This window comes from Salmo salar, chromosome ssa28, assembly GCF_905237065.1.
Source record: "Salmo salar chromosome ssa28, Ssal_v3.1, whole genome shotgun sequence".
In the NCBI taxonomy this organism is placed as follows: domain Eukaryota; kingdom Metazoa; phylum Chordata; class Actinopteri; order Salmoniformes; family Salmonidae; genus Salmo; species Salmo salar.
In genome coordinates, this window is record NC_059469.1 from 2,894,983 (window position 1) to 2,922,982 (window position 28,000).

The window sequence follows — 28,000 nt, forward strand, 5'->3', positions numbered from 1 at the left end:
TTCAGACAAAAACATGACTCATCCATTGTTTATTATTGTACTATAGTGCAGCTCAACACAAAATGGTTTTCCCTACCGAAGAACAAAAACAATTTTATTTCACCTCAGTGGCATACACTGACACAGAACTCCCCTTCAAAAGATAAAATATATGATAAAGAAACTATAATTAACCAAGAAACATGTCCTTCGTTTAACATGACATTCATGTAAAAAAACAAACAAATCCAAAACAAAACTATAGAGTACAGATACAAATTTGGGACATTAGTCGGGAATGGGATGAGAGCTATGTGCTCACTGGTATTGTTTGCATTGACTTTCAAAGTATTATTACTGGTTAGCATTACAACGGCTGGTAGAACAGAGTGCTTAGTATCAATTTTGTTATCAACTAACATTGTACTAACCAATCATACTGGATTCACTTCCCCATCACCTGTTCAAGCACCACAAATTGCATGTAGAAACCATTAAACTGGGGTTTACCAATAATTCCTATACTGAAAATCAAAAGTTTATCAACAATGGGCATTATGACATCAAGAAAAAATGGCTATGACTTAAGGGGTTTGAGTGACAGTATTTGTTATTTTAATGACAGAAAACTGTCAGAGGCTGGACCATTTTGATGTTCACAGAAAGTGATGAACCCAGGCCAGAGGGCAAAACATACATACATTTTTTTTTTATTAAATCGAGCAAAAAGTTCAATCAAAGTAACACTGTCGGCTGATCAATGGCTCTGTAGTGCATCCAGAAAGAACGATATACTAACGCTCACTAATGCTAGGTTGTGCCTGCAGCAAAGAAACATGAAAAATCAGCTCTCTTGTACTATGTAGCTGTGTTCTTGAAAGAGTTTGGAATAAAATACATTTTTGATACATCTTAAAGCAGGCTTATTCTGGAGAATGATAATTCTTGTTCCAAGAGAGTATAATACATTCATCTTTCTCATTTGCATAGAGAAAATGGCATATGGGGCAGTAGTAACAAGCGTAAAGACATTGAGACAAACCTACAAGCTAGCTGCTTTAAAATAATAAAAAATAAAACTTTGGGATGGGCATTGGATGGAGATGCTGAATTCTCTACTTCCAACCATTTCTATTTCCTGTTCTACCCCAATTGAACCAAATCAAATCACTTACACAAAAAAAACATACAAAATAAATCTCCTGTCCCTTGTCCAGTGTCCATAAGGTTGTTTGTTCCTCTTATGGAATGTTCTGCAGGTTAGGTTGTGTGCTGGAGTGAGGAACATCAGATCAGTGCTGCATCCTGATTGGCTCAGAGTCCAGATCAGTGCTTCCCGATTTAGCTCAAAGTCAAAACGGAACAAAGTCTTTCTTTTTGTCATGGCTGTAGAACATGTCCCAGGTCAACTCAGCCTGCTGGGAGCAGCCTCCCCGCTCCAGGTCACATGTGTATCCCATGGGGCAGCAGTGCCTGGTGTCCGTGCAGCATATGGCCTGTGAAGAGAAAGCGAGTTTAAAGGATTAGTTCTGGATTTTACAACTCGATGTTAGATGATTCCTCACTCTGAAAGCAGTCTATGGGTCAGTAGAAAATAATCCATGGTTATGTTCTTTAAAACAGCCACCACAAACTTCAACTAACTTTAGCCACCACAACCTAACAATCAATGGAAGTAATTGGGGCATTTGAGCATATATATATATATTTTTTTTTTTACAGCATCAGAGTCTCAGACGCCTCTTCCTGATTGGCTAAACAACCGTACGTGCATTTACTACTTTATGCACAATTGTTTTACGTAGCTGCTGCTCCCTCTGCTGCAGCTTCCCCCTCCCTTCCTGTTCTCACTCACCCCGCCGTGATGATTGGACGTCTGTCTTGTGTAAGCAATGACTGTATACATGAGTGGACAAAGCCATCGATCAAGTGACATCAGTCATTCCTATATGAAGATTCAATAGCGCATTAAAGCCAAATGAAGTTGATTAAGATGATGTCTCATGGAAACCTAACATGCGCAGTTTGAGCTACTCCAGGAAGAGAAGTTGCAGGCTAGCTCAGTCCTGCCCCGTCATTGAGTAATTCAAGTTGAAGGCCGACTAGGGTACTGCAGGATGCCATGAGCAACTCAATTATCGGTATAACAGCCTTGTATTCAAAGTCAGGGGAACTGCAGTGGGATCACCCCAAAAATGTTATTTTGTAACCCAAAAACCCCCCAAAAATATATACTGTCAAGGAGGTGTGTAAACAAAACTCCTTAAAAATTTGGCAAGACAAGAAGTTGGGGTATGGGGGAGACAAAAATACTGATACCTACATATAAAAACATTTTTGGATTAGCCAAATAGGAACTGTTCACATTGGAATTTTGTTGTGTAGACAGGGTAGGCTAAACGTTACATGTAGACTACGTACATTGTCACATAGGCAGGAGCACGGAACGGAACGACGCCATGCCACTTCTTCGAATGTTACTGGTTTAAATAAATTGGAGCAAAGTTGAATCAATATCTCACAAGATCACTTAATGACAAATGAATATAAAATACCAATATCACAGCGTAGCATAACTCTTATGTTAGACTAAAGACATCAGGCAATTCCTTATGAGATTTTAAGAGGAGTGTGCTCATGTGCCTAAAACTCATTGCACACCACTGTGGTTTGATTGAAACAAAATACAGACAGGCTAGCTTATTCACACCATCTGCTCTAAAAGTCACTCACGAAATAGTACTTCTACATTATGAAGGGAGGGGGAGCAGCTGCTATGTAAAAAAAAAAAATGTGGGTAATGTAACAAATGTACAGAACGTTTTAAGGTTGTTTAGATATGGGGAAGCGGTGTCCCGGAGGACAGGGCAGTTCAATCTGGTCGCGCAGCCTCAGCCAAATTTTTTGTTTTTAAAGGCTACATTTCCTTTATGTACCAAATATGGAGTTGATTTAAGAACATCTCAACTTGTCAAATGTACACACATTTCCCATCTACATCAAAATTCAAGGTTCCATATTTCAAGTTAGGATTTTCATTCCAAGTAACCGTTTCACTACCTTTGGTGCAGGGCAGCAGGACCATTCTGTGGGTGAGGTCTTACAGCAGGTTTCCAGTTTGGGACAGCTGTACTCTCCAGTGCTGTCACACTTCACATCTATACTCATCTCTGCTGCCCTCTGCTGGGACTCTGCTACCTTTGTCAGGGGCACCGTACTGAGGACTATAGCCTCTACCAGTTTCTCACAGGTCCCAGTCTGCATGTTGCAGCTGTAGCCCTGGGGGCAGCAGTGCTCATGGTCTGTACAGCAAACAGCCTGTGGATTGGGGGCGAGAAGGAGAGAGTCAACAAGATGCGTCTGTGGCGAAACGGGGAATTCAGAAAGTAGTCAGACCCCTTTTTCCACATTTTGTTACATTACAGCCTTACTCCAAAATTGAATAAATTTTTCCTCATTAATCTACACACAATACCCCATAACGACAAAGCAATAACAGGTTTAGATTTTTTTGCAAAATTATTATTATTATTATTTTTTTTTAAAACAGATACCATATTTACGGTAAGTATTCCCTTTGCTATGAGACTCGAAATTGAGCTCAGGTGCATCCGTTTTCCATTGATCATCCTTGATGTTTCTACAACTTCATTGGAGTCCACCTGTGGTAAATTCAATTGATTGGACATGATTTGGAAAGGCACACACTCGTCTATATAAAAAGGTCCACAGTTGACAGTGCATGTCTGAGCAAAAACCAAGCCATGACGTCGTAGGAATTGTCCGTAGAGCTCCGAGACAGGATTGTGTCGAGGCACAGATCTGGGGAAGGATACCAAAACATTTCTGCAGCATTGAAGTTCCTTAAGAACACAGTGGCCTCCATCATTATTAAATGGAAAAAGGTTGGAACCACCAAGACTCCGAGCTGGCGGGCGGCCAAACTGAGCAATTGGGGGAGAAGAGCCTTGGTCAGGGAGGTGACCAAGAACCTGATGGTCACTCTGACAGAGCTCTAGAGTTCCTCTGTAGAGATGGGAGAACCTTCCAAAAGGACAACCATCTCTGCAGCACTCCACCAATCAGGCCTTTACGGTAGAGTGGCCAGACGGAAGCCACTCCTCAGTAAAAGGCAAACGATAGTCTGAGAATCCAAGCGGGCTATGAGAAACAAGATTCTCTGGTCTGATGAAACCAAGATTCAACTCTTTGGCCCGAATGCCAAGCTTCACGTCTGGAGAAAACCTGGCACCATCCCAAAGGTGAAGCATGGTGGCAGCAGCATCATGCTGTTGGGGATGTTTTTCAGCGGCAGGGACTGCGAGACTAGTCAGGATCGAGGCAAAGATTAACAGGGAGCAAAGTACAGAGAGATCCTTGATGAAAATCTGGTTCAGAGCACTCAGTACCTCAGACTGGGGCGAAGTTTCACCTTCCAACAGGACAATGACCCTAAGCACACAGCCAAGGCAACGCAGGAGTGGCTTCGGGACAAGTCTATGAATGTCCTTGAGTGGCCCAGCCAGAGCCTGGACTTGAACCCGATCTAACATCTATGGAGAGACCTGAAAATAGCTGTGCAGCGACGCTCCCCATCCAACCTGACAGAGCTTGAGAGGATCTGCAGGGAAGAATGGGAGAAACTCCCCAAATACAGGTGTGCCAAGCTTGTAGCGTCACACCCAAAATGACTCAAGGATTTAAATCGCTGCTTCAACAAAGTACTGAGTAAAGGGACTGAATACTTATGTAAATGTGATATAACATTTTGTTATAAATTTGCTAAAAGTAAAATAAAATAAATAATATTGTCTGTAGATTGAGGGGGGAAAAAAACAATTTAATCCAGGCAGTAACGTAACAATGTGGAAAATCTCAACGGTTCTGAATACTGTACGAATGCACTGTATATAAATCCAATCCATTATCACAGAAAGTCAATGGCGACGCACCTTGACCAGGGGACAGCAGCCCCATTCGCCCGTGGGCAACTTGCAGCAGGTGGCCCCCGAGGCACAGCTGCTCTTGTCGTCACACTTTACGTCTTTCAACATGGCTCCCTCAGTCAGGGCCTTCTCTTTGCGGTACCAGGGAATGGTCAGGGGGCCCTTAGTGCAGGAGGTCTTGTGGACATCACAGCTGTAGCCGCTGGGGCAGCAGTGGTCTCCGTTGGCACAGCACACCGCCTGGGGAGGAGCAGACCATTTACAGAGAGGTCATACAGAGATTACTAGTGTATAAATCACTACTTCACCATGTCATTTCAGCCAGCCTTATGCTCCACAAGGAGCAAAGAGAAGTAAGTAACAATTAACCATTTTTAGCATTTTCAGCTGCAAATTTTCTGTTACATTGCCATTGCTTTGTTCATCATAAATAATAATAATATCTTGAAAAGTTGCCACGGCCAAAGTCCCCAGAGTAGCCTTCTTACCTTTGGCAGGGGGCAGCATCCCCACTTGCCAGACTTGTTCATGAAGCAGCAAGTGGTATATTTGGGACAGCTGGTGTGGGGGTCACACATGTTCTTGGCTAGGGGGAAGGAGGGGGCACTGGCTTGAGGAAGCACTCTGTGCAGGAGCAGGGCTGGCACCTTGGGGATCCAGGGCAAGCTGAGGGTCCCAGCTTTGTCACAGGTCTGCTCGGCCACATTACACGTGTAGCCTTTAGGGCAGCAGTGCTCGTGGTCATCGCAGCACACCGCCTAAAGGGCAACAATAACATTATTTCAAATCCTAACTTAAGCATTAAGAGCCCTTGTTTTGCAATCACCAAAAATCGAGGCTGGTATTCACAAAGAGGCGTGCTGAGCCCACAGGAGGTTTGTGGCACATTAATTGGGGAGAACGGGCTTGTGGTAATGGCTGGAGCGGAATAGAATGGTACCAAATACAGCAAACACATGGAAACCATGCGTTTGATGGCATTGCATTCACTCCGGCCATTATCAGGAGCCATCCAAATATTGACATAATAACCATCATATCAGAGTAAACTTGGAATTTAACCCCAAAAATGTATTTTAAGCGTACTACGTCACCACACACAGCCTTTTATCTGCAACAAGTCAATTTGATGGAAACATCTCTGGTGGGAAAATGCTCATATTGTTTTTATGAGAATATTCGCATGAAAATCTGTCGCTGATTGAATGGTAAGATCGTTATTGAAACCACCAGATGGGGGGAAAAGTTAACTCACATGAGGTAGAGGACAGCATGCCCACTGTCCTGAGTTCTGTCTGCAGCAGGTGGTGCCCCCGGGGCAAATGGTCTGTTCGTCACACTTCTCAGTGGCCAGTTGTGCCTGGGTGGTGAGTGCTGGCACCTTGGTGACCCACGGCATGTTGAAGCCTAAGGGGTCATCGCAGCTACTGGCCTCCAGGTTACACACAGTGCCGTGGGGGCAGCAGTGGAGGTGGTCATCGCAACACACAGCCTGAGGGCCACAGAGAACGCACGGAGTTGTTATTACATGATGTAACAGCTAGGCTACCTTTAGGCTATGAACGTGATGCTTATTTGCCTCGGATTTAATGAAAATGACTCACAGAGATGATTGGAAACAAGGACTATTCATAAGTGTATCAAATTAGCACCACTTGGAGTGACTGTACAGGGACAGTAGTGTTTTCCCAATTAGTCAATTCAAGTCCAGTTACTTTAGGAATAGAATTTAACATGGACGTCATTTAATCAATTACAACCGGAGGTTAGGTTACCTAAAGTGAACTAAAAGGTTAGACCCTTAACAAGGACTGGACTTGGAAAATAAGTCAGTGGAGGGGTAAATGTGGAAATGTTCATACATTGGGCAGGGGGCAGCATGCCCAGTTTCCTGTGGTGGTCTTGCAGCACGTGGATTTGCCCGGGCACAACGTGGATTTGTCACATATGCTGTTGGGCAGCGGCTCCTCCTGCGACACATAGCTAAAGGCGGGCACCTTGTCCAGCATGGGTACCAGGGCAGAGCCCGAAGAGGGGTCATCACACGTACTCTCTGCCAGGTTACAGATGGTCCCGTGGGGGCAGCAGTGGAGGTGGTCATCACAACACACAGCCTAGGGGGAAGTCAAAGGAATTAGTGCGGGGGGGGGCTCAGGAGGCGTCTACAGTGTATACAGCGTTTCTGTTCTCATATCTGTAATGCTACAAGACAAATTTAACACCACTGACCGTAAAAAAAGAGCAGCACTCACTTTCAATATTAATAAATGAACTTAACTCAGGTCAGGGTCTCAAGGGCTGAGCACTACTGTCAAGAATTATTGCTGACACACACATACACAAATTGTTTACAGTACCTTGGGTAGCGGGCAGCAGGCCCATTCTCCATTTAGTAATTTACAGCACGTGGTTCCATCAGCGCAGGCCACAGAGTCGTTGCAGGGCACAGCATTGACTGAAGGCCACAGAGCACACACATTCACATGTTAATGTATGGACATTACACTTCTGTCGCTATGCAACTTTTCATCTGGAATATTCCCACTGAGTCTGTTGCAAATCGATGTTAACATCATGCGCCAACGTTTGATGTGTAACGTTGTCTCTGACCTGTGCTCTGTAGGGATGTCGTGGTCAATGTGGCGGGGAATTTGACAGCCATGGAAGTTTGGCCGTGTTCAGACACACAGGTGCTCTGTTCCAGGTCACAGGTGGTTCCCTCAGGACAGCAGTGGATGTGGTCTGGACAACACACAGCCTGAGGAGAGCAAGAGGGGACTTGATACAGCTGAATCAAACAGGAGCTGATATTTCCTGGCAGCTGAATATGGATGTGTGGTGAGTTATTGGGTTGAGAGCAGATGACTCACACTTGGCATAGGGCAGCAGCCATAGCTCCTATCCCCCAGCAGGCAGCAAGTGGTCTCATCAGGACACGATGACACCTTGTCTGGGCAATCCACTAAAAAGAGATGCACATAATTCTTATTATTTTCTTAGAGGACTACAAGACTGCATAACCACCGATTCAGCTGGAAAATTACAGGTTTACACTACAAAATCAACTAGCAACATTCAGTAGCCAGGGATTAGGGGGGAGAAGCGGTTGGTGTTAAATTAATATTTTAATGCTAAATTGTAATTATTTCACCTCCATGGCCTATTTATTGCCTTACCTCCCTACATTTGCACACACTGTACATCGATGTTTCTATTGTGTTATTGACTGTACGTTTGTTTACCCCATGTGTAACTGTTGTCACACTGCTTTGCTTTATCTTGGCCAAGTCACAGTTGTAAATGAGAACCTGTTCTCAACTGGCCTACCTGGTTAAATAAAAAAAATAATCCATATATTTGTTATCAAGGTGCTATCACTCTTAATAGTACGCCTGCGCAGTAGTCTCACTGTAGATAGACCTGGCCTGAGTGCGATGGCAACTATGTACGGTAGAAATACGGTGAAGTAACCCTCGTTAAACTGGAACCTTGTCGTTGTTTCATTTCGAGTTAACATTGGTAGCAGAGGATGGTTAATAACTACAATCTGACACCTCGCTTCGACGAGAAGAGGTCGTATGAAAGTTGGAAAAATGTCATTTGAATCCGGACACGGGTTACTAACCTGGACAACAAAAAGCAAGCACTTGCGGTGGTATTATCACTCGAGGGAAGAGCGAGAGATACAGCACTGGAAATATCCCTGGAGGATTTGAACAAGGATGACGGTGTGTGAACTTTGATCAGAGCACTGGGTCTGTGTTTCTTAAAGAGAAAGACAGTGCCTACATAGAATATTAAAAAACGGGCAGTGTTACTGGAGACATTTCAGTTGCAATGACGGACTACATAATTGCTTTCGAACAGAGGTACAATAGGATGCAGTGGTTAGGAAGACATGGTTCTCCCTGGATGCAGTGTTCGTTTTCAAGTTAGTAGATACTACCTGGACGGTAGGGAGAAAGAGTTGGCTTTGACTGCTTGTACTTTGCTGACATTTGCTTCAATGAAGTCGGCACTAAAGATACTTTTGGGTGAAAAGACGTCTGCCGCGCAAATAACAGATGGAATGCAAGTGAGTGACGCGGCATATTACACTGAGCAGCAGAGAAAAAAGGTGCCAACAAGTCACGTTCTCAAGACAACTGGTCGAGGGCGCCATTTCCCGGAACAAATCCAATGGACAGGCATGGAAGGAGATCAACATTTTCTATTTGTCAAAGCACTTACCATTGGGTTAAAGACCGTCCTCATAAAAATGAACAAGTTAAACTAACAGAGGAAAATTTAAACAGATAGAGCAGTGTAACATTACACTGTTTTCAAACAAATCTGCTTCTAATACAGATCTCTTTATAGTTGAATCCTTAGGATCTGCTATGATTGATACTGCATGTACAAGCACAGTGTGTGGTGCAAAATGCCTTGCTAGCTATGTCAGTGAACTAAATATGAAAGGAGTACAAAATATGATTGACACACCAAGCAACAAAGTGTTCAAATGTGGATATGGGAGAATCGTCCATTCTACCAACAGAGTCAAGATACCAGCAAAAATGGGTCAGACTAAGAGTCACATTGAAACATAGGTGGTCCCTGTAGATATCCCCTTACTATCCTGACTGGTTGCATCACTGTCTGGTACGGCAATTGCTCGGCCTCTGACCGCAAGGCACTACAGAGGGTAGTGTGTACGGCCCAGTACGTCGCTGGGGCTAAGCTGCCTGCCATCCAGGACCTCTACACCAGGCGATGTCAGAGGAAGGCCCTAAAAATTGTCAAAGACCCCAGCCACCCCAGTCATAGACTGTTCTCTCTACTACCACATGGCAAGCGATACAAAAAGGCTTCTCAACAGTTTTTACCCCCAAGCCATAAGTTTCCTGAACAGGTAATCAAATGGCTACCCGGAGTATTTGCATTGTGCCCCCCCCCACAACCCCTCTTTTACACTGATGCTACTCTCTGTTTATCATATATGCATAGTCACTTTAACTATACATTCATGTACATACTACCTCAATTGGCCCGACCAACCAGTGCCCCCGCATATTGGCTAACCGGGCTATCTGCATTGTGTACTCGCCACCCACCAACCCCTCTTTTACGCTACTGCTACTCTCTGCTTATCATATATGCATAGTCACTTTAACCATAGCTACATGTACATACTACCTCAATCAGCCCGACTAACCGGTGTCTGTACGTAGCCTTGCTACTGTTATAGCCTCGCTACTGTATATAGCCTTGTTACTGTTATTTTTCACTGTCTTTTTTACCCTTGTTTTTATTTCTTTACTTACCTATTGTTCACCTAATACTTTTTTTGCACTATTGGTTAGAGCCTGTAAGTAAGCATTCCACTGTAAGGTCCACACCTGTTGTATTCGGCGCACGTGACAAACTTTGAATTGATTTATTAAGCAAAGCTTCCCTCAAGAAGGCAGGGGCTGTACTAGACATAAAAAATGACAAGGAAGTGATGTTTAAACAACCAGTGACCCTTGAACTTACTACCTCAGGCTACTATTGTGTAAACATTTTAGACAAAGACATCAGAGTCCATGTAAAAATGAAATTCTGACAGACAGACACAAGAGCAAATGGAGATTGACAGTCCCAGAGAACATGAACACAGAGGAACAAAGTATTAACTTCAAACAGTTTTGACATGCTACAGTTGAGACTTTAGAAATTACTCAGCAGTTCTGGGAATAATGAAGAGTGTATTTACATTCTACGGCAGATAGTTAAGTTGTGAGACTTGCCAGAAATATACAGCAAACCTAAGCTGTTGGTTTGCCACTGGCTTCCAAGTACAATGAACCAGTGGCTGTAGATCTACATGAGCTCGGACCAAGTGTGTGGCACCTTCACATAGTCGACCACTTCACACGCTTCAGCGTTGGAAGCATTGTGAATACAAAGAAACCCAGTGAAATCATCCAGCATTTCATTCATTCCTGGATAAGTGTGCCTGGCCCTTCCCATAAATTGTACAGTGACAATGGAGGAGAATTCAATAATAAGGAACTAAGAGAAATTCAATATGGAAGTAAAGACAACTGCTGCATACAGTCCATGGAGCAATGGACTTCTGGAGAGACATAATCAAAACACTCGCAGATATCATGTTGAAAGTGCATGGGTGGGACCGCACCTTTCAGCACCACATGCAGCGAGAAAAGCGTTCACTGAAGCAGAGTGTTCAGAGAGAATTCGCAGGGCTCTGCGTAAACAGCTACGACCCACCGATGAGAAGTACGAAACTGGAAACAAAGTGTACTACAAACGAGTTGACTGTCATGAGTGGAAAGGACCAGGAGTAGTCATTGGCCAAGATGGTGTGGTGATATTTTTGAGTCACGGAGGCACCAATGTCAGGGTGCATCACTCAAGATTGCAGAAAGTAAATGATCAACAAGATGGAGGGGCTGTTGCTGAGAATCAGCCTCCTACTGAAAATGACATTAAAAAGACAAACCTACCTGATGTTGCATCCAATGATATGGACACAAATTGACACAGGAAATGGAGCAGTGACCTTCAACCATGACAAAGGTAATACTGTTGAGGGTTCAAATTAGGAAAATGTTCAACAGCCACATGTGTTAAGACAACATGGTTGTTCCAATCTGAAAACTCGAGAAGCTTAAATACAGGGACAGAGAAAGTGTTACTCCACACACAGCAACCGTCATTGGACAAGCACGAAAAGCCAAAGGAAAACACCAGAACTGATACAACTTGCAGTACTCTAAACCCCCCCCCCCCCCATTAAAAAAAGGGGACCTAGTCAGTTGTACAACAATGCATTCAACTGAAATTAGTCTTCCGCATTTAAAACATCCCTTCTGAATCAGAGATGTGTGGGGGGCTGCCATAATATCGACATCATCGTTGCCCGGGGTACAGTGGGTTAACTGCCTTGCTCAGGAGCAGAACGACAGATTGTTACCTTGTCAGCTCGGGGATTCAATCCAGCAACCTTTCCAGCTACACTTTCTGGGTCAACAGGGTCAGCTGACCTGATCTCATTGAACCAATGGAAAATCGAGAAAAACAGAATGAGATTTAAAATGATGTACTTGAAACAAAGGACTTGTCATTTGACTCAGTTAAACTACATAAGCTCAGTAATTGGAGGAAAATGTTAGTGTTTGAGGAAGTCAAAGATGGCGGAAAGATGGCGCCGAAGAGGATAGCGGATGTTTTACATGCCCGTAACCAATTGTGCTATTTTGTTCTTTTTTCTTGCGTAGTTTGTAACTTATTTTGTACATAATGTTGCTGCTACCGTCACTTCTTGACATCAGAACTGGGATTACTCACCACGAACTAGAAGAAGCTTTTTCCTTTAACGAGTGCGACGAGAAAGATATACCGCTATCCCGGGAACAGGCCCAGATCCGTCATTTGGGTGAAGAAAAGACGAAGGAAAAGAGGACGCAGATCGGGCTGCCTTTTGAGAATCCGTAGGCGAGCGAGTAAACTCCCATTGCCATCAATTCTACTTGCTAACATGCAATCACTGGAGAAAAAAATTAATAAATTGACCTACGATTATTCTACCAACGGGACATAAAGAACTGTAATATCTTGTGTTTCACCGAGTCGTGGCTGAACGACGACACAGATAATGGAGCTGGAGGGATTTTCCATGCACCGGCAGAACAGAGAAGCTACGTCTGTTCCTTTTTAAAACTACTTTTTTCAAATCATCGTTAGTCGCGTCATGCATTACAATGTATGTATTAAAAATCTAAACACATAGCCCAACACCCATTTGTAGAACAACTAAAGTTACATTAATAACTCTAAATTAAACACTCAACACAGAATAGCCGTAATGTGCGCACTCCCTCAAATCGTTTGGCAAAAATATCCTTTCTATTTTATTCAGCTTTGTTCAATTGCATTCTTCATACTATAAAATAATGCCACGGAATTCTAAGCATATCTTGTCTGCTAAATGAACTAGTGTAGCTCACAGCGATTTGGCATAGCCAGATCAGGACCTAACATAAGGACAACTCCGAGTATGCCATTCTGTTCTTCTGAAATAGACTACATTTTCTTCATATCATGCTTCTTTAGACCTGTCTAAAATAAATAATGATATTACATGGATTTATTGTACTTTTTAAAATGTAGATGTTCCAAAGGTCTTCATCAGTGGCTTGTAGGCTGTGTGTGGAAGCCAGGAGATGCTAAATGTGTTGACGTTAATTAACGGTCAGTTACCGTGAGACACAGTTATTGGCTTGACAGTCACCGGCTGACAATTGTGACCAAAATTTGTGTGCGAAGATTAACCATTTTGTATTACTCAAGCTGCACCTTTCCATTACGGAGCACAATACCGGATGCTCCCCTTTTAGTCAGACAGTCAGCAAGCTGTTCCTTTTGTGGCCGACCACAGAATCCGCTGGATTCTCTGCTTCAAATACGTTTGTTAATGCTACTAATCTCGAGACGAAGTCTTTTCTCTGTGACAGACTTGGTTGGCTTCACAGCATCAACTAAGAAGTAGTTGTCAGTGACACAAACTACAGGTAGAATGTGCCGTATTGTCTCACCAGTGATAAGCTCTGAGAACAGAGTTGCCAGAAAGATGGCATTGTCAATTACATCCAAAAGAGCAAGAGTTTCTCAGGCAAGTTTGCTTCGGACAATCCTTCTGATCCTTTTTGACTGCCAACAGAAAGGTGAGAATCTTCCTCCTCCTATTAACACGATTTAGATGTCCACCTTGTGTCTCCATCTGTAAGGTTCCCTAGGGAAGCATCACTGAAGACAACTCATTTCAGAGTCATCTTTTGGAACATGCTGAAACTTTAGTCACTTGATGTGATTTCAGTTTACAAACTACTTTCTTTGCCTCATGAATGATTTGTATAGTGGTGTGTTTTGTGTTGGATGCCAAGTTGTAGCCATCTAACATTTTAAAAATCAGGTCTACTTTGTTGCATCAGTATTTTTCCATCAACTATAATAAACTCTATGCCAACATAACAAAAACTATCATGCTCCTCACGGCCGACCTGAAAAACAACTGAGGTGTGGAATCACAGTTGTAGCAAAGGTCTGTGAGCCACCCCAGATGAAGTCATCAACATGACAGACAAGTACTCCAGTCATATTGAAGTCTTGGTCAAGCCAATAGAAGACTGCAGGATCCACTTGTGACATTTTTCCACCTGTATTCAGCATTGTTGCCTTGACTTTGTTGTACCAGTAGAGTGTGGCTGTAATGCATCCGGGAAAAAAGCCATGCCTTTGTGTGGCTGTAATGCATCCGGGAAAAAAGCCATGCCTTTTGCTGCCAGTGGCCATTGTGCTGAGCGCTCCGAATCACCTCTCACTCACATGGCTCTCCATCACGTGATCGGATCTTTCTCGCAGGCTACAAATCAAGAGACACGTCGGGGACACAACTGTGCACGTCCTTATCCAACTCTGAGGTGCATATTGAAGATATTGGAAGAACTTTCCACATTTACATGTCGTCAGCCAACAAAATGAGTAGGCCTAACGAACAACAAAAGCACTAACCTATATCAATCTACTGTCCCCCATAGTATTCAAGTTCACCTATTCTATTCTGTGCAAGAAATAAATATTCCAAAAATAGTCTGGGACAGTTGTGCGATAGTTCCCAAATTAATACAACCACTAGCATCCCCAAAACGTTTTTACGCAATGTGTCAGACGCAATAGATAAGAACGTTTAGCTTAAAATGTTGATAAACTATTAGGCTATTTCTTCACATTATAAGCGCAGCAATGCACACTTGGTAGGAGGCTATAAGCGCGGGAAAAAACTATTGACTGCATATGCCTTTTATTATAAAGGCGCATTTTTTTAATGGTGAAAATTATCTTCCCAAACTTCAAATTCACACTCTGCTTATGTATGCCAGTTAGGCTTTACACCCCTTGTAAAGCTGATTAATGTGTTTACATTTTAAAGAAGTTATTTGGCCACTTTAGTTGTGATACAAACCTTATCAAAACATAGGCCTATTGGCTAGGTAACATGAGGTGTGCGACTCGAAAAAGTGGCGGGAAAAACAGGCTTTGTTTCTTATGCTGGGCATCATTCATTCAAGTAATGTTGTCACCCATCAGACTAGTCTTGATTTAAATCTTGTCTTTACATATACTAAATAATATGTGTGAAATGTGTTGTGTAGGCAACAGCCCTACACACAACCCATTTGTAATGAGTAACTTCAATAAAACTTGGGACATTTCATTATTTTGTTGATGTTTTATTTGTCTAAGCCTCTAAAAGGATCGGACCCTTTTTTTTAATTTTAGCCTAAAATGACATGCCTGCCTGTAGCTCAGGACCTGATGCAAGGATATGCATATTCTTGATACCATTTGAAAGGAAACACTTTCCACAAGTTTGTGGAAATGTGAAATTATGTAGGAGAATATAACACAGATCTGGTAAGATAAAACAAAAAAAAGCATGCATTGTCAAAAAAAAAATTATCTTTGAAATGCAAGAGAAAGGCCATTATCATTTAGGGGTGTAGGCGCAATTTAGATTTTGGCCACTAGATGGCAGCAGTGTATGTGCAAAGTTTCAGACTGATCCAATGAACCATTGCATTACTGTTCAAAATGTTGTATCAAGTCTGCCCAAATGTGCCACATTGGTCAATTGATACATTTTAAAGTACATAACTATAGAGAACATACAAAAATTATATGGTAATATTTTTTTTATAGTTTACACACACCCAGGAATGTCATACATAATGGATAATTAGCTTCCCTACAGAAAAAACACTAACCTTCCCACATCTAGATATGGGGGGTGGGTGTGGGGCCAGAGACAGCAGGGGTTCAAACTATAGAACCCAGTTCCTACATTTGAATATAAAAATGTATTTATTTTATCAAACAAAACTATGCTACATTCTCTCTCTGGGACCCTCAGGATGACAAATCAGAGCAAGATTACTGAATGTAAGTACATTATTTACCGTCAGAGGTGAATGTATCAAGCCAGTTGCCGTGACAAAAGTTTTGTTGTTGTGCACTCTCTTCAAACAATAGTATGGTATTTTTTCACTGTAATAGCTACTATAAATTGGACAGTGCAGTTAAATTAACAAGAATGTAAGCTTTCTGTCCATATAAGACATGTCTATATCCTGGGAAATGTTCTTGTTACTTACAGCTTCATGCTAATCACATTAGCGCACGTTAGCTCATCCGTCCCGCGTGGGGGGGTTGGGTTGTGACACACCGATCCCGTAAAAAAGTTGGAGATTGTTATGTTCATGTTTTAAGTATCCCTATATTTCTGTTATTACGGTGTCATCACTATTATTAGTACGCATGCACAGTAGTCTCACTGTAGATGGACCTGGCCTGAGTGCGATGGCAACTATGTACTGTGGAAATAGTGACGTAAACGTTGTTCAACTGGAACCTAGTCGCATCATTTTGCATTAACAGTTGGTGCCTCACCATCGTTGGGGACGGCAGGGGTCTTCTTAGCCAGTGGGGTCTGTGTGTTGGGGGAAGTGCATATATCATGCTCCAGGTCACAGGTTGTATTGCCCGGGCAACAGTGGAGTTTGTCGGTACAGCACACAGCCTGTACAGAACACACGTTGATTAAACACGTAATTCATCAGTTTTGAAATGCTCAACCTCTTCATGTCCCCATTTCTCTTTAGCTACCCTTTCCTCATGTTGAAACACTCTTAGACTAAGAACTGTCCGTCACATGTATCTTACACAGACAGTGTGCAACACATATCGTGCAATACACAGCTGAATAAAATGCTTGAGATTATGTGACCCAGGGTCTTCTGTACTGCCCCAGTTCCACTCACCTCCAGGTAGGGGCAGCAGCCATAGTCGCCAATGGTCAGCAGGCAACAGGTGGTTCTGTCTGGGCATCTGCTCGTACCACCTGGGCAGGTCACTGCTTATCCAACCACCAGGAACAGACAGACACATGGGGAAAATAAATATTAATAAGAGAACGGTGTTGTGTTCATTAGGCACCAAACCGAAGGCAACAGAATGAAAAGGAATAAACTGTGGACTTTTCCAATAGAAAATATATTTTTCATTTGTAGCATTAATTATTATATATTTTTTTAAATCCCATTGTTTGCCCTAATGGAGACCAGCCTGGAACATAATTCAACAACAACTTCACGATGATCTTGTTGTTTATTTCTGTCTGTTCCTTCAGTACCCGTCTGCTTCTTCATTGCAGGCCCCTTTTCCCTCATGGCAAAGGTCTCCAGGGTGGGAGACACACACTTGGAGTGGGCTAGATCACACTTGGTGCCCTCTGGACAGCAGTGCATCTTGTCCTCACAGCACACTGCCTTGAGAGAGAACAGAAAACAAACATTTAGAATGCTTCAGAATAGGGTGTGGAAGGACCACCAGAGGGCAGGCTGGGCTCACGGATAGTAGCCCAACAAGGCATGTGAGACAAGGTAACCAGAGTCAATTAAGCACAGCTGACGGTACTAATGAGATATTCTCTTTCCCCTACAAGAGAGAGGATGGAACCAGCAAGAAGAGGGGAAGATAAACTATCTCTGGAGAATGGCTACGGAGAGAGAGGTGCTATCCAAGAAGACCCATTAAAACGGTGACGACCCAATATGTGATTGTTGTTATAGTTTGAAGATAATCGTAATGTGATCCTGTGTCATCTAAAGAAGAAGATGTATGTTGTTCCTTTGGAGATTCTCATTGACTGTGTTGGAGTGTTTGTATTGTCAGAAATCCCTCAATAGACAACTGTGTTGAATCAAGAAAACCTACTCTGGACTCGTTTATTCCACCTTTCCACTTTAGAGTGACACCAAATAACTTGGTCCGCTCACAGGTTATTAAATAGCAAATCCAACTCTGCCATTAGTTTTTGTTGTGTATTATGCAGAGATGGCAAAGATGCATTAAAATGTATCTCATTACAAAATAAAGTCTTCAGAGCTTTGTGGCCACTGATAACCCCCCCCCCAAAAAAAAAAATATATTTGGGCAGAATTGGTGTTAGAAATGAGATCTTGTTTGCATTACCATGACGTAATTAGAGGTGCGATGGAGGCGCAAAAGTGTGTGTGAAAGAAAGTTGAGGCACAGGACTCACTTCTCGAGTTCACTTCCCCCTTTTGGAACAAATTCACTGAAATATCCTCACTCTGGAAGCGCATCCTTGTGCTTCAACTTTCTTTTCAAGGTCTTCTGCCAACACCTCTCATGTCTTCACACAATAGTGCCATAAGACTTCTGATCAGTGGTGGAAGTATTAATTTATTCCCAGTACGGTACCCCCTGTGTGTGCACCCTCGTGTGCAATACCAAACATAGATTTACATATAGAATCCCTCTTCATTTAATAGGATCTCTGTGGGCATAACAGTAAAAATGTGTTGTTTATTACCTTTTAAATATCGCATTAACATAACCGGTTATGTTGTCATCTGATTGTCAAACAATTACTTCAGCAGGCTCCTCCTGAAAGCCTGGCTACCTGCGCACGTTTGCCCACTCTAAAATAAATGATTGAATCCATACAGTGCACCCGCCATTTGACGAATGAAAAGAGACGTCTGTGACAAGACACCAAGAAGTCTTGTCATTCATTTGGCCTACATTTGAAACCAGGGTTGATGCGTCCACTGTCCGCGCACGCCTCCGTCACTCATCTCTGCCTTGTTATCGTCGAAACACACCGCATTATGGATCGTATTTCACACGTTTTCAAGTCCATTTTGGAAATGTTTCATGCGGGTGACATGCGGTAATGATAAATAGATTACAGTTCTTGGCATCTTTGTTTAATTGTCGTCATAGGCTCAACATAACGTTGATGATGTGGTTGTTACAAGGAGCACATGAATGAGCTCTTTAAAATCACCAGTCAGGATTCCTATTTCGACTCAGCCATGCCTCATTGCCCGTCCAACATTTCCTCATCTCCCACACATTCTAATGCGACTAGCCCCGATGCTCCTCCCTCTTTTCCCCCTGCCCCGCTACAAAGTTCCTCCCTGCAGGTAGTCACCGAGGTGCTAAAGGAGCTCCTTACACTTGACCCCCCAAAAAATCTGGATGAGATGGTTTAGATCCTTTCTTCTTTAAGGTTGCTGACCAAGCCTATCTCTGACATTTTTAACCTGTCTCTCCTCTCTGGGGAGGTTCCCATTGCTTGGAAGGCAGCCACGGTGGTCCTTTCTTTAAAACAGGGAGATCAAGCTGATCCTAACTGTTATAGGCCAATTTTATTTTGCCCTGCTTATTAAAAGTGTTGGAAAAACTTGTCAGTAATCAACTGACTGGCTTTCTTGATGTCTATAGTATTCTCTCTGGTATGCAATCTGGTCTCCGCTCACGTTTTGGATGTGTCACTGCAACCTTGATTCTAAGCAATGTTGTGCTGTTATTTTTATTGACTTGGCCAAAGCTTTTGATACGGCAGACCATTCCATTCTTGTGGGCAGGCTAAGGAGTATTGGTGTCTCTGAGGGGTCTTTGCGCCTGGTTTGCTAACTACCACTCAAAGAGTCAGAGTGCAGTGTATAGTCAGTACCCCAAGGCTCGATCCTAGGCCCCACGCTCTTCTCAATTTACATCAACACAGCTCAGGCATTAGGAAGCTTTCATCCATTTATACGCAGATGATACAGTCTTATAATCAGCTGGCCCCTCCCCGGATTGTGTGTTAAACACTAATTGCTATATCTGAGGGTTTAGAGCTTGAGGTAGTCCTCATACAAGTACTTGGGAGTATGGCTAGACGGTACTGTCCTTCTCTCAGCACATATCAAAGCTGCAGGCTAAGGTTAAATCTAGACTTGGTTTCCTCTATCGTAATCGCTCCTCTTTCACCCCAGCTGCCAAACTAACCCTGATTCATATGACCATCCTACCCATGCTAGATTACGGAGACATAATTTATAGATCAGCAGGTAAGGGTGCTCTCGAGCGGCTAGATGTCCTTTACCATTTGGCCATCAGATTTGCCACCAATGCTCCTTATAGGACACATCACTGCACTTTATACTCCTCTGTAGACTGGCCATCTCTGTAAACCTGTAGCAAGACATACTGGTTGATGCTTATTTATAAAACCTTCTTAGGCCTCACTCCCCCTATCTGAGATATCTACTGTAGCCCTCATCCTCCACATACAACACCCATTCTGCCAGTCACATTCTGTTAAAGGTCCCCAAAGCACACACGTCCCTGTGTCTCCTCTTTTCACTTCGCTGCAGCTAGCGACTGGAACGAGCAGCATTCAAAGACTCAATCATGGACACTTACTCAGTTGTTGCAGCTCGCGTGATGTATTGTTGGCTCTACTTCCTGTGTTGTTGTCTGTGCCCCATAATGTTTGTTCCAAGTTTTGTGCTGCTGCCATGTTGTGTTTCTACCACGTTGTTGTCATGTGGTGTTGCTACCACGTTGTTGTCATGTGGTGTTTCTACCATGCTGTGTTGTCGTCTTAGGTCTCGCTTTATGTAGTGTCTCTTGTCGTGATGCGTGTTTTGTCCTATATTACATTTTTTTTTATCCCAGCCCCCATAGGAGGTCTTTTGGTAGGCAGTCGTTATATATAAGAATTTGTTCTTAATGGGCTTGCCTAGTAAAATAAATCGGTACGGCGTACCCCCACTATTACGTACCGGACAGTACCGGCTTACTTTCACCCCTCTTTCTGATACCAATGCAGAAAATGTGGGTGATATGGGACCACAAAACTGTGAATTGCTATAAAACGTAGAGTACTTCAAAAATACAAAGTACCATTCTCTGAAGTATCGTGTTACAAATTACATAGTGACTTATTCCAACGCCTTCAAATACAAATGTCCCCAAAAAAATAGATCCTCAAAAAGGAATTGAAATACATGACAGAAATAGGCCTACTGCCCATCTGTTGTTGAGGAATATTTACTCTATGCTTATGGTAAATCATATATTCATGCTCATGTTAATTCTTAATCTGAACAATAAAATGAACTTTTGCTGAATAGTAAAATGCCTATGATCGGTAACTTGAGGGTAACCAGCTTTGCAGAACTATCAGAAGAACCAAGCGATAACATGATGTAGTGAGGGTAATTGGCAGAAAGCCCAGAATAGTGTGTGTGTTTGAGAGCAGGTGCTGTGGGAACACAAACAGTTTCTGCAAGAGATAGACACTCCCTATAACTGTAGTGTATGAACAAAGGTTTATGCAGTCCTACTTTAGATGTGTCTGGAGTGAGTCTCCCTTGCTGCAGCTTGTAATAAAGTAAATTAACAGTTCTTTCTGATATTTGCCACAACACTGTATATCCATACCCAAGTCAACTACATATGCCACCTGGGACAGGGTAAGCAGTTTCAAATGATTAATACAGTAAGTAGCATTTTGCCCCCTGAAGTGTTAACCTCTCTGGGCTAGGCGGGACGAATTCGTCCCACCTACGCAACAGCCAGTTGAATCCGGTGGCGCCATTTTCAAATACCTTAGAAATGCTATTACTTCAATTTCTCAAACATATGACTATTTTACAGCATTTTAAAGACAAGACTCTCGTTAATCTAACCACACTGTCCGATTTCAAAAAGGCTTTACAACGAAAGCAAAACATTAGATTATGTCAGTAGAGTACCCAGCCAGAAATAATCAGACACCCATTTTTCAAGCTAGCATATAATGTCACAAAAACCCAGAAGACAGCTAAATGCAGCACTAACCTTTGATGATCTTCATCAGATGACACACCTAGGACATTATGTTATACAATACATGCATGTTTTGTTCAATCAAGTTCATATTTATATCAAAAACCAGCTTTTTACATTAGCATGTGACGTTCAGAACTAGCAGGAGTAGTAACCAGATTAAATCGGGTACGTTTTTTATCCAGCCGTGTCAATACTGCCCCCTAGCCCTAACAGGTTAAGCATTACAATCACATATTTACAATAACAATTCTGAGACAGAGCGAGAATTTCACAAAGTGAGCCCACTTTTGCAAGTACTGTAGAAAAAGTCAAACGTATTCTGTATTAACTGAATGTAGCTAACTCATTAAACCCTTGATTCCACTTAGTGAAAAGCACCTCCAGCGGTCACGGTGACTCACTTCCTTAACTATGTTTAATCTGTTGCCTAGTAGTCAGGTCAGGTCACTTTCTACGCAAATGTATGCCCTGTTAACAGCTGAAGCCAAGCATAAGGGGCATTGAAACTTAACCTGTATTTTCACGGCTGGATAAAAAACGTACCCGATTTAATCTGGTTACTACTCCTGCCCAGTAACTAGAATATGCATATAATTATTGGCTTTGGATAGAAAACACTCCAAAGTTTCTAAAACTGTTTGAATGGTGTCTGTGAGTATAACAGAACTCAAATGGCAGGTCAAAACCTGAGAGATTCCTTTACAGGAAGTGGCCTGTCTGACCATTTCTTGAACTTCTTTGCCATCTCTATCTTTTACAAAGGATCTCTGCTCTAACGTGACACTTCCTACGTCTTCCATGGGCGCTCAGAGCCTGGGAAAAACCTGAATGTCGTCATCCCAGCCCCAGGCTGAAACACATTATCGCCTTTCTCAAGTGGCCGATCAAGGGACTGTGGGCTTAGGCGCGTGCCCTGGCCGCCCCCGTCTTTGTGATTTTTCCTCTGTTTGCCGAAAAGGAGATTCCCGGTCGGAATATTATCGCTTTTTTTACGAGATAAATGACATAAAAATTGATTTTAAACAGCGGTTGACATGCTTCGAAGTACGGTAATGGAATATTTAGAAATTTGTCACGAATTGCGCCATGCGCACGACCCTGATTTACCATTTCGGATAGTTTCTGGAACGCACGAACAAAACGCCGCTATTCGGATATAACAATGGATTATTTGGGACCAAACCAACATTTGTTATTGAAGTAGCAGTCCTGGGAGTGCATTCTGACGAAGACAACAAAGGTAATAACATTTTTGTTATAGTAAATCTGATTTTGGTGAAGGCTAAACTTGCCGGGTGTCTAAATAGCTAGCCCGTGATGGCTGGGCTATGTACATAGAATATTGCAAAATGTGCTTTCACCAAAAAGCTATTTTAAAATCGGACATATCGAGTGCATAGAGGAGTTCTGTATCTATAATTCTTAAAATAATTGTTATGCTTTTTGTGAACGTTTATCGTGAGTAATTTAGTAAATTGTTAGTAAATTCCCCGGAAGTATGCTAGTTCTGAACGTCACATGCTAATATAAAAAAAGCTTTTTTTTTATATAAATATGAACTTGATTGAACAAAACATGCATGTATTGTATAACATAATGTCCTAGGTGTGTCATCTGATGAAGATCATCAAAGGTTAGTGCTGCATTTAGCTGTCTTCTGGGTTTTTGTGACATTATATGCTAGCTTGAAAAATGGGTGTCTGATTATTTCTGGCTGGGTACTCTGCTGACATAATCTAATGTTTTGCTTTCGCTGTAAAGCCTTTTTGAAATTGGACAGTGTGGTTAGATAAAGGAGAGTCTTGTCTTTAAAATGCTGTGAAATAGTCATATGTTTGAAAAATTGAAGTTTTTGTATTTTTGAGGAATTTGTAATTCGCGCCAAGCCTATCATTGGATATTGGAGCAGGTGTTCCGCTAGCGGAACGTCTAGATGTAAGAGGTTAACATGTTATTTTATGACGCTCGAGAAGACTGGAGGGACTTGAGCGGATGGATCAATTCTCTCAAAAGGGTCGCTGGGGGTATTTTAGCGTGCATTGTCGACAGTTGCAGAATCATCTGAAAGATCTTTGCAACACATTACAGTGGTGGTTCCCAGGTGAACATTGTACAACCATTGGCGAAGGATCCGAGGCAAGTTAAACGCAAAGATCCTCATTTTGACAAGACCTAAAATATGCAAACCTCGACTGTATTATTCACGTCCCCTACAGACGTCGCTGCAATTTAAGACTGTCAAAATTGCACTCAGAGGACTTCAAGATAAGGAATAAGGGACAAGTGTGTAACGTACCTTGGCCAGCGGACAGCAGCCCCAGGAGCCATCTGGGAGTTGACAGCAGGTGGTGTCGTCCGGACACTCCGACTCGCCGTCGGGACAAATTACTGCCCTCACTCCCTCCACCATCTAAATGGAGAGACAGGCAATGCATACCAACGAGGGTTGGGTTGACACATACATCCCATTCACGCAACTAGAGTTAAATAACATTGTTGAAAAGGCTTACAAGAATCATTAAGAAATATAATCTATATTAAACAAAACAGACACTATAGTTTATAATACACAAGAGATACGGAGAATAAATGTTGCATTCTCTTTACCAGAGGGCTGATGATGTGTTGTGCGGGGACTCTTCTGACCCACGGCAGAGAGACTGTTTTATTGAGGCACTTGGAGTGGACTAAGTCACACACTGTCCCCTCATAGCAGCAATGCAGGTGGTCGGAACAGCACTCAGCCTGGAGACGGGTTTAAGACAGTGTGATCTTTGAAAAAGTCATGAGTTGGCAGTAAAACAGTCCATTTTATAGCGATGTTACAACATTCCAATGACTAGAACCCCCACAGAATTAGCAATACCATCAAAACACTGTGTTGCTGATGATGGTGTTGCTGGGCTATGGCGATAAAATGATCTTTGTTCTTTCACACTATGGTGATGAATAAGCATTTTCACACTACCAGTTCAAAGCAGGGTCAGCTGGACCGACACCCTGTCCTGCATACCTCATTTAACCAAGCAATCACTCACATACAAAATTTAGACGACCGGGGACTAATCTCTTACATTTGGTAATGGACAGCAGCCATATCCACCGCTGGGGGTCTTGCAGCAGGTGTTCTCGTCGTCACACATCCCACCATCGGGACAAATCAGGGCTGAGGTCAGGCCTAGGAGGGCCAGACATACCACCCCTATCTGCACAGTTTTGAGAAAAGGGGTTAAGAAAACCTAAGACCGTGTGCTCGCGTTGTTGACGAAGTTAGCTATTACCTCGTGCACATAAAAAGGTTTCTTGAAGCCAGGTACAGTTAAACTGCAAAAATGTTGAATTTATTTGAATAAATAGAAAAATTCAAATGACAGGTTAAAAATCAGGCTGTGATCTAAAAGGCTAAAACAGGGATAAGTTCAAAAAATGTTAAGAGCATAACAAGTAGCAAACAAATGCTCTCCATCATTGCTGGCCCTATAACAAATGAACAAACACAATGAGAAATGTCTTTAGGTCATCCTCACACGGTTGTAGATTTGACTTATTCTGCTACGTAAATAGGTGGTGGTGATGAATAACGTTGTGCACATGGTGAACCATTGTTTCAGCAGTAGGCCTAGACACGGTAGACGAGTTTGCCCAGTCTAGGAAAGTAGAAATCTATTCATAACTCCAAACATTTACTCTGTGGTTCATGTACTTTCAAAGCAAATATTTATACATACTGCATCACACTGAAAATGTAATCTCCAATCTAGGTCTTTATATCTACATGGCACAAAACGTTCATATCTAGTTTGTTATCTGTGGATGTATTAACCTGAAAATGGCCTACTTCACTCTGATTCAGAGTGTTTAATAGTCGCATGTACAGCTGTCATGTCAGAAGTTTATATACACCTTAGCCAAATACATTTAAACTCAGTTTTTCACAATTCCTGACATTTAATCCAAGTAAACATTCCTTGTCTTAGGTCAGTTAGGATCACCACTTTATTTTAAGAATGTGAAATGTCAGAATAATAGTAGAGAGAATGATTTATTTCAGCTTTTATTTCTTTCATCACATTATCAGTGGGTCAGAAGATTACATACACTCAATTAGTATTTGGTAGCATTGCCTTTAAATTGTTTAACTTGGGTCAAACGTTTTGGGTAGCCTTCCATAAGTTGGGTGAATTTTGGCCCATTCCTCTTGACAGAGCTGGTGTACCTGACTCAGGTTTGTAGGCCTCTTTGCTCACAAACACTTTTTCAGTTCTGCCCACAAATTTTCTACGGAATTGAGGTTAGGGCTTTGTGATGACCACTACAATACCTTGACTTTGTTGTCCTTAAGCCATTTTGCCACAACTTTGGAAGTATGCTTGGGGTCATTGTCCATTTGGAAGACCCATTTGCGACCAAGCTTTAATCTTCCTGACTGATGTCTTGAGATGTTGCTTCAATATATCCACATAATTTTCCTACCTCATGATGCCATCTATTTTGTGAAGTGCACCAGTCCCTCCTGCAGCAAACCACCCCAACAACATGATGCTGCCACCCCCGTGCTTCACGGTTGGGATGGTATTCTTCAGCTTGCAAGCCTCCCACTTTTTCCTCCAAACATATCAATGGTCATTATGGCCAAACAGTTCTATTTTTGTTTCATCAGACCAGAGGACATTTCTCCCAAAATTACAATCTTTGTCCCCATGTGCAGTTGCAAACGGTAGTCTGGCATTTTTATGGCGATTTTGGAGCAGTGGCTTCTTCCTTGCTGAGCGGCCTTTCAGGTTATATCGATATAGGACTCTTTTTACTGTGGATATAGATACTTTTGTACCAGTTTCCTCCAGCATCTTCACAAGGTCCTTTGCTGTTGTTCTGGGATTGATTTGCACCTTTCGCACCACAGTACGTTTATCTCTAGGAGACAGAACCCGTCTCCTTCCTGAGCGGTATGACGGCTGTGTGGTCCCATGGTGTTTATACTTGCGTACTATTGTTAGTACAGGTGACGTGGTACCTTCAGCCGTTTGGAAATTGCTCCCAAGGATGAACCAGACTTGTGGAGGTCTACAATTTTTCTTCTGAGGTCTTGGCTGACTTCTTTAGATTTTTCCATGATGTCAAGCAAAGAGGAACTGAGTTTGAAGGTAGACCTTGAAATACATCCACAGGTACACCTCCAATTGACTTAAATGATGTCAATTAGCCTAGCCATGACATCATTTTCTGGCATTTTCCAAGCTGTTAAAGGCACAGTAAACTTCTGACCCACTGGAATTGTGATACAGTGAAATAATCTGTCTGTAAACAATTGTTGGAAAAATTACTTGTGTCATGCACAAAGTAGATGTCCTAACCGACTTGCCAAAACTATAGTTTGTTATTAACAAGAAATTTGTGGAGTGGTTGAAAAACGAGTTAAGGACTCCAACCTAAGTGTATTTAAACTTCCGACTTTAACTGTACCAGGTTGCAGGTGTGATTGCAGGGTATAGTGAAAATCTTAGGCTTCGAGCTCCAACATGCAGGACTAAGGGATACACAATGAAGGACTAAGGGAAATACAATGAAAATAAAACAATATAAATAACACTATATACATAACTGTGGCAATGGAGAATAAATAAATGGCTATTGGGGTGGAGGCAGAGTAAAGACTTGACGGTATGGGGGGGAATGACCATAGGGGAGCAACATGACCATTGAAGGGGTTTGGGGACCTACTATCTATCACACACCAGAAAAATTATGTAGCATGAATGTTGTGTGGATTTTCAGCACATTCATCTCATCTCAAAGTAATGTAGCTAATTTAGTTAAATAGTAAACAAGTATGCTAGTTACAATTATTTTAATTTCGTCTAAACCAAACTTTAAAATCTATTGATCTAAAGAATCTCATACCATTGTGTTCAGAGAATCTGAGAAGAGCAAGAGGGCAGATGAGGGAATATCGTCAGATGTGTTATTCAAGTTGGGAACTGCAATGCATAGTCTTCATATAGTCTAAAGATAGAGGCAAGAAAACAAGTCCATCATTATTAGCTGATCAAAACAATGAATGACAGAGCTGACAGTTGTCGCTAGCTAATTTCGCTAGCTAGCATAGCAAGTTAATAAGCATAAAATAAAACGGGTTAGGCGTAACGTAAGACAACATTAATTACATGTGTTATTTACCTTCGTTAGTGTGCGATGTAAAAGCTCAAACTAGTTAAATAATCTTTCATTCGAAGCGACACTGGAGTATTTTGCAATCTGTAGTGATTTTTTTTTTTTTTCTTCCAACAACGGTTATCACATGACATTCGCACCTTATGACCAAGGGCCTGTTCCAGGGTCGT

The 28,000-nt window shown here is 42.2% G+C and overlaps 1 protein-coding gene across 2 annotated transcripts; it reads right to left on the minus strand.

The window, feature by feature from the left end:
- grnb (granulin b) lies at positions 1-27,982 on the minus strand. 2 transcript variants are annotated; one of them, XM_014178869.2, is made up of 17 exons: positions 27,837-27,982; positions 27,561-27,662; positions 24,734-24,865; positions 24,267-24,404; positions 23,956-24,069; positions 17,158-17,293; positions 16,787-16,881; positions 16,416-16,545; positions 7,796-7,887; positions 7,536-7,683; positions 7,283-7,380; positions 6,788-7,039; positions 6,181-6,417; positions 5,414-5,683; positions 4,932-5,165; positions 3,040-3,297; positions 1-1,475 (listed from the first exon to the last, which is right to left on the minus strand). In XM_014178869.2, the coding sequence occupies exons 2-17, from the start codon at positions 27,561-27,563 to the stop codon at positions 1,332-1,334; spliced, it is 2,481 nt and encodes an 826-aa protein (XP_014034344.2). In that variant the 5' UTR covers positions 27,564-27,662; positions 27,837-27,982; the 3' UTR covers positions 1-1,331.
- Positions 27,983-28,000: the final 18 nt, after the last annotated feature.

What these genes read in the sequence shown, in the direction of transcription:
- grnb (XM_014178869.2), bottom strand. An exon ending in GATGCTGCCCCCTGCCAAAG is followed by an intron (nt 5,166 to 5,413) that starts GTAAGAAGGCTA and finishes GCTCCTCCCCAG; the next exon opens with GCGGTGTGCTGTGCCAACGG. An exon ending in CCTGCTGCCCTGCACCAAAG is followed by an intron (nt 1,476 to 3,039) that starts GTAGTGAAACGG and finishes TTCTCTTCACAG; the next exon opens with GCCATATGCTGCACGGACAC.